This window comes from Sinocyclocheilus anshuiensis, unplaced genomic scaffold (genome assembly GCF_001515605.1).
Source record: "Sinocyclocheilus anshuiensis isolate Anshui unplaced genomic scaffold, SAMN03320099.WGS_v1.1 scaffold1151, whole genome shotgun sequence".
Lineage (NCBI taxonomy): Eukaryota > Metazoa > Chordata > Actinopteri > Cypriniformes > Cyprinidae > Sinocyclocheilus > Sinocyclocheilus anshuiensis.
This window is the reverse complement of record NW_015548202.1, coordinates 1,250,069-1,257,992: the sequence shown is the minus strand read 5'-3', so window position 1 is coordinate 1,257,992 and position 7,924 is coordinate 1,250,069. Positions and strand designations below refer to the sequence as shown.

The 7,924-nt window shown below is 31.1% G+C and overlaps 1 protein-coding gene across 1 annotated transcript in view; it reads right to left on the bottom strand.

The window, feature by feature from the left end:
• tcf4 (transcription factor 4) overlaps positions 1–7,924 on the bottom strand; it is a 69,982-nt gene that overhangs the window by 127 nt on the left and 61,931 nt on the right. Inside the window, exons 5-6 of the mRNA XM_016440049.1 lie at positions 6,127–6,179; positions 2,184–2,280 (exon numbers count right to left, since the gene is read on the bottom strand). Coding sequence (XP_016295535.1) covers positions 2,184–2,280; positions 6,127–6,179 — 150 coding nt within the window. The remainder of the gene's footprint in view (positions 1–2,183; positions 2,281–6,126; positions 6,180–7,924) is intronic.

Here is a 7,924-nt window from a genome sequence, read left to right as displayed (position 1 = left end):
ATATATATATACACACACACACACACACACACACACACACACACACACACAAACAAACAAACAAACACACACACACACACACACTCACTCGTTCTGCTCTGTGCTCAGCATGTATGGTGACTCACAGGTCATTTTCTAATGAACAGATCTGTGTTTGCAGGAGAGACTTCACATCACATACAGGTAAAGCTCACACAACGTCACCGGACGCAGAAGATTCAATAAGGATCAAACACATGAGGGTTTGTTAAAGTAAAGATCTATTATGTGTCCAAAAATTGAGAAAATGAAGCTCTGCTGTAATGAGAATCGGTTAAAACCGAAACTTTCTGAAATGAACTATGGGTTGTTTATAAAGGGCTTTTCAGTTTATGAATGAAATAAGACCTGTGATAAACATTATTTGCATCTTGCATTAGTACAAAGACAATTTCATTTTCTCTGACATTTTCTACCTCTCACTATCCTACAGACGGCCTTAGAGGAAATTCTAAATAAATAATAAATACATCAATTTTTACACAATACATACAATAAAATAAATACATATATATTTTTTATAAATTAAGAGCCCTAATATAAGTTATAAGTAAAAAAATATATTAAAAATGTAATAAATAAATACATTTTAAATAAATACATCAATTTCTACATAAAATAAAATAAATACATACATTTAAATACACGATGTGCCGAATAATTAATTTTTGAAAAAGTGATCATATTAAATTTTGTTATATTTTAATATGATTTGATTAAAAACTTCCTGCTGACAAACGGGCAAAACCTTTAAATAAATAAATACATTTTAATTAAAGCTATATTAAACTTTTATTGTTTTGATGCTTAAAAAAGCACATTTTCATCTTTGACCCATATATAAAATAAGCAGCTTACATTTTAAAAACCGTTTTGCGTTCACATTTGAGGTCTGACTGCATGTGATTTAAGTTGTAATAAAACAACCAAGTATCTTCTATTAATATTCACCAAAGAATTTTTTTTCTGTACTTTTTTCTCTAAATGCAAAATTCCCTCTTGATTTTACACTGTAGAGCCTGAGACGGATTTCAGACACAGGAAGTGATGTCACGTCTGCTCAGAGCTCCACAGGAAGGAAACGTGGAAGGACAAAGCCCTGACCTCAGAGAGCCACGAACAAACAACCGTCCGAGAGTCAGAAACTAACGTGCAATACACACATATTTCAGAGAAAAGCTGTGCATCATTATGCAATTTCTGCCAGATCTAAGTTAATTCTATTAATAATTAGTGATTTTGTGGCTCTTAGTTCACGTCTGTTAGTTGTGAGCTCGTTTGTGTGCAAGTGTACTAATAAAAGCTGACAAAACAAAACAACAACAACAACAAAAAACCTTCAGTCTCTCTCTTCCAAGTAAAAAAACGAACCAAAATACTGACGACGACATCATGCACTCGAGACTCGTATGCAAATTTTGTCCAATCAAACGCTCTCTAGAATGTGAATGCCCTTCCCACTGACTAGCGACCGATTCAACATGATTCACAGCCGTGATGCAAACTAAATTCTACTGGCTATTTCAAAAAGAAACTCCACCCTAACTTCAACAGGAAACACATCAACACAGGAAACAAACCACACAGATCGAGCCATTTTCATGGGGTATTTTTAAGAAGATCCCTAATATAATACAGTAAAATAACTTCACAATGCTCAAAAGAATAAATAAATATTTTCTTATATACTAATACGTTCTTGCCTTAAAGTCAATGTTTATGACAGAGACCGATAGAGAGAGAGGCAAACAGCCTCATATTACAGTTTTCATGCTTTAAGTCAGGCTTAATTAGTCTGAGGCCGATTATCTGAATCACTGACCATTTGCTCACTGGATGAGACAGAGACGGCCAGCGGCACAGCACAGCATTCTGGGTAAATGAGCATCAGCACTGCACACACACACACACTCTCTCAGAGAGGTGTGACAGAAACACACAAACCAGCACACACTTTCCAGACGTTTCTGATCACTGAATCAATGACTGATTCAATCTGACTCCCTAACGAATCATTCAGATGAATCTGTGAACCGGTTCAACCGAATCATCAAAAGAACAATTCGCTCACAATGAAAGCCGATGAAACATCATAAAGCCAATAAACAATCGCATGTCCCATCATGCTCAGCTCCAGCTCTTACCTGCTAATCTGGAGTTGGTGTACGGTGGCGAGATGCTGTCATGTGACCCCAGGTCCCGACTGGCCATGTGACCGTACTGAGAGCCATCAGCGTAATTCTGCAGGGGTCAAAGGTTAAAGGTCAAATATATGCATATAAATGATTGAGAATCCCCTAGTGAAAATTAAATATACTAAAATGTTTTGAAATACATTTATTTTATGCTAAGTATTCTATAAATACATTTATATATTCATGTACTTTATATTATATCGTATCGTATCGTATCGTATCGTATCGTATCATATCATATCATATCATATCATATCATATCATATCATATCATATATCATATTATTCAAAAATGTATTTCGTTTTTATATTCAAAAAGATATATCTTTTATATAACCTTCTAAAAAAAGACACAATTAAATAAGATAAATATGAATTAAAGTGACACAAATTCATAAATTACAACATATACATTAATGATAATACATACTATATATATATATTTTTTTTTTATTATTGTTTTCATATAGGGAATGTATAGGACTCATCTATGTCAAATGTATAAAATATATTCCTTTTGCTTCAAGTGTTCAATACTGTAATGTATTTAATAATATATTTTTTATTATTTAAAAGTGATACATTATTATTATTTTATTATTTTTTTATTATTTTTATTATTTAAAAGTGATACATTATTATTTTATTTTTTATTATTTTTATTATTTAAAAGTGATACATTATTATTATTATTATTATTATTAATATCATTATTTAAAAGTGATACATTGATAATGTTTGTATTTCCCTATTGTGAATGTATAAATTAATAAAAATAAAGTAAAAAAATAATAATAAAGTCACTCTGTGACTTATAAAGCCGAAAAAAATATATAATACATAAATGATAAGTATTATATTATATTAAATTAGATTACAGTATATTACATATTAAGCCTATACATGGTTTAAAAGATTATATAATTAATACAAATTTCACAATAAACATATAAATGATAAAATAACAATAATATATTATATTATATCATATCATATCATAGCTACAAATACAAAAACATATTGATGTGTTTAATGGCAAAATCCATAAAGAGTGAAACTCCATTTATTTTAAAGAGAATATATATATATATACTGTACATGGTTCTGTAAGATAAATTTTAATGAGATGTAATGAGAAATTTAAAAATTATAAAATAAATTAGAATGCATACATTATAAATAAAATGTAAAAAATAAAATAAATAATAAATATTGATGTGCTTAATGGCACAAACAATAAAGAGAAACTACATATATATAAAATCAACATTATTAACAGTTAATATTCAGTATTGGTCTTATTTTGCAAAACCCAAAAACTTGTTCCATCACTGAAATGACTTTAGTTTCCACGTGACATCACAAATATAAGATTATTATTATTGCTTCTTTCCGTCCAACCACCTGCCTTAGTGTGTAAAATTTAGATTATAATCCAATCAGATCATGCTGGATAAATCCTGTCCGGCCTCACTGAATATTCAGATTCACTCAGAAGTAATTAATAAACCTGGCATAAATTAAAGGAGTTCACAGGCCACACTCTCAAGACTTAATGTCAGTCTCATGCATGGCTCTCGAGGTAAATTACTGTTAGGAATCTAAAGACACCTGCAGCCTCCGACTGTCATTCAGGTGTGAGCGTGGGTCACTGGGAATAAAGCGCTCGGGAAAGTTCATTCACAGAGACAGTGTTCTACACAAGGGTGAAGCTGTGAAGTCATCTGCATTCGGTGGACGCGTGGAGCAGAAAGTGCTCCGTAAGCACGTCCTTGATTCACCTCTGATCGCCGATTCTGCTGACGGCCCTATTAGAGCGACCTATGACCTCTCAGACATCGCCGTCAAATTCAAGCGGAACAATGTCAAAATAACCTAATGTAGATGCAACTCTGAGGACGCAAAGGCTACACAGATAAAACAATCCCACAATGCACTGCGACTAGTTCAAAATGCAAAAAAGTATTAAAATCGCGATTAATCGCATGCAATATAAAAGTTTTTGTTTACATAGTTTATGTGTGTGTACTGTGTATATGTATTACGTATATATATATATATATACATACACACCCATGCATGTATATATTTAAGAAAAATATATTGTTTAGATTTATATATAATATAAATTATATGAATATAAATAAATACATGTAAATATTTTCAAAATATATACTGTATGTGTGTGTATTTATATATACACAGAACACACACATATATTATGTAAATAATGACTCGATTAATCATTTGACAGTGCTAATTCAAATGCTTACATTTCATTTATGACTGAATAATGTCAATTAATAAACGACATTAAAACCATTTCACCCAATATTTGTGCACACTATATGCATGTATTTTTATTTAATTAGAGTTCACGCATTATTAGTTCAGCAACACATTAACGCCAACCTCTACTGACAGCAGTGGTGTTTATATTGTATTCTATATCATATCTAAAATAGAAATAAATATATGTTTAACGGTGCAAACAATACATAGAGTCTGTTTTAAAGAGAAAAATCAAAAATCTGAATTGGCTCTAATTTAAAATATGTGTATACTGTACATATATATGTTTCAATAAGATAAATATCATGAATTAAAACGAGAGTTAATTTATATTTACATTCATTCGTTTAGCTTTTATCTAAAGCACATAAATGAGGAATACAAGTGATAAATGCATAACAAATAGAAATAGAAATAAATATATAAATGCTAAAATGAATAATCTTAGTGTAATGTGGTGTTTGGGTTTTGTCATGTTCATGTTTTCATGTCTTTTATTTTGTAATTGTTTCACCCTGTTTGTGTCATGCTTCCCTTGCCCTCATGTATTCATGCCATTGGTTCCTCTGTTCATTGTGTCATGTTCTGATTGGTTGTCTAGGTCATGTGTCTTGTTTCCCATTGGTTTGTTCTTGTCATGTGACCCTCATTGTCTGCTATAAGTAGTCCTCATGTTGCCATTGTCTTTTGTTGTGTATTGATGTTGTAACCCGCTGTCGGTGAGTCTAGTCAAGTCTGTTCTCGTCAAGTCTGTTCATGCCTCGTCAAGTCAAGTCAAGTCTGTGCATCTTGTTTGGATTATTGTTTGGATGTTTGGATCACACTGTAAATAAAACTGCACTTGGGTTCTCACTACGCTCGCCTTCAGTGGATTAATTAGTTACACTTAGATAAATGATAAATACTACATTATATCTAAAATAGAAATAAATACTGATGTTTATAAACAATAAATGGAGTGAAATTCAAGAAAAAAAATAAATAAAAATTTCAATTCACATTTCAATTAAATAATTATAATAAATTGAAATGACACAATAAATTTAATTTATTAATTTAGCTTTTATCTAAGGTGACATGTAAATGAGGAATATAATAAGTGATAAATATATAATAATTATAAAAAAAAATGTATATATACATAAATAAATATGATATTTAATATAATATAATATAAACCCAATCAATTTTCATGTATTAATTTAGCTTTCATCTAAAGCGACATCTAAATGAGGAATACAATTGACAAATATACAATAAATATAAATAAATATATAAATGACAAAATAAATAATCCATATAATACATAAATTATATTATATAATACAATATAATATAATATAATATACTATGCAGGTATTTTTTATACTAATTAGAGTTAATGCATCATTAGTTCAGAAACACATTAACGTCAACCTCTATTGACATCAATTTAGTCAAATTAGTCAAAGTCTGATCTGTGAAACTGAAGTTTCATTTTAAATTAGGATGTTGCCTTAGAAGTCAACTGCCTATGTAGGGAGCCTACAGCAAGACGGCTCACTAGGGTTTGAACCCGAACACTGAAACCAAAAGCATTTATAAATGTGTAAAAACTCACCTTTGTGGCACGAACTCCATTCCCCCAAGACGAACTCGCTCTGTCTTCCAGATCTACAGAGAGAAGGACAGAAATCACATTCACAAACTCATCTCAGACATCTATTTATTCATAAATCCTGTTCAAATCTGCACTCAAATGAAAAACGAAGTGTCCTAATATTAAATAAAAACAGCTACCATTCATTGTCTTCACGCTGTTCATATTTCCCGCAGTAATGCAGGCCGTGCGTGACATAAATGTGATGTTTACATTCACACAGGTCTAATTCTAATGACGGAGAGACAATACAACATTATGCACTTTATAATGGCGGTAATTAACGACGCACATGCGGCTTCTGTCTTTACATTGTCTCAGGCTCTTTCTTCCTAAACGCTGCATTGAATCGCCCACCGCGAAACTCCCGAAAACCTCTCTCTGCGCTTCCACAAATTCTCTCCCACTCACAATGAGAGCTCAATCAAAACACGCTCAGCAAACTTCACTTCAAAGTGGCCCTCGTGATGCCGGCGCATGAAAGACGCACTTTTTGTTGAGACCCACTGCGAAACTCCCGAAAACCTCTCTCTGCGCTTCCACAAATTCTCTCCCACTCACAATGAGAGCTCAATCAAAACACGCTCAGCAAACTTCACTTCAAAGTGGCCCTCGTGACGCCGGCGCATGAAAGACGCTCATTTATCGCAAAGTCAACAGCTGATAAAAGGAGCCTCCATTCGTACAGGCCTTTGTGACTTAAAGAGAAACAAACCGCTTTAAAATAAGCTCCGCTGAACCGAGTAAAGCAGCAGATCTGTCATCGACGACTGACGGCCAACACAAAGACTAAAAAGCATCCGAATGCAGGTCTGAATCGACTCGTTAATAACATTCAGACAGCAGCTGAGAAGGAGACTTTCCTGATCATCACAAACTCATGGAAGCCTGTCCTGCTCACATTTCACTCCAAAACTACAGAAAAAAAATTAAACAACAAAATAATAATAATAAAATTAGGAACTATCAAAATCTATTTCCTTTTAACATTATTTTCATGTCAATTAACACAATACCTCATTCTCATCAAGTTTCACTCAGGTTTGTTTTTCTAATTCCTATTATTATTTTACTAAATAATAATAGGAATTAGAAAAACAAACCTGAGTAAAATTAGTAATTAGTAACAAAGCTTGAGTAAAATTTAGTACATTTTAAAATCAGAATAAATGAAAGGATTAATTCACTATATATATTGTATGTGTGTGTGTGTGTATATATATATATATATATATATATATATATATAAATATTTAATATGCTTATTAAATAAACATATAAATATATTTATTTATCTTACACATAAATTGGCATAAATTAATCTATTTGATCAATTAAATTTTTTTTATGTTTCTTTCAAAAATATGAATGATTTTTATTATTATCATTTTGATAGCATTATTATTATTATTATCTATATTTGACTGAATTATCATTGAGTAAATATTATTTATTTAATTTATTCAGATTTTAAAATTAAATTATTTAAAAAAACATTAAGTGAATTCTTCCTTATTTTACTCTGATAAAAATAAAATTAAAAAAAAAGACATTTATTTATCTTTTTATTATATATAGCATTACAATGAGAATTATGTGGTAAAATGTCAATATGCGCAAACAATCTGTTATAATAACAGTTAGTTTAGTCTTTCTTTCTATTGATTTTATGGTGAATTATGAGCGGGACATGTTCCTGTCCGCTCTCGTGACATTCAGCTCTACAGGAAGACACATCTGACATCACTTCCTGTCACGG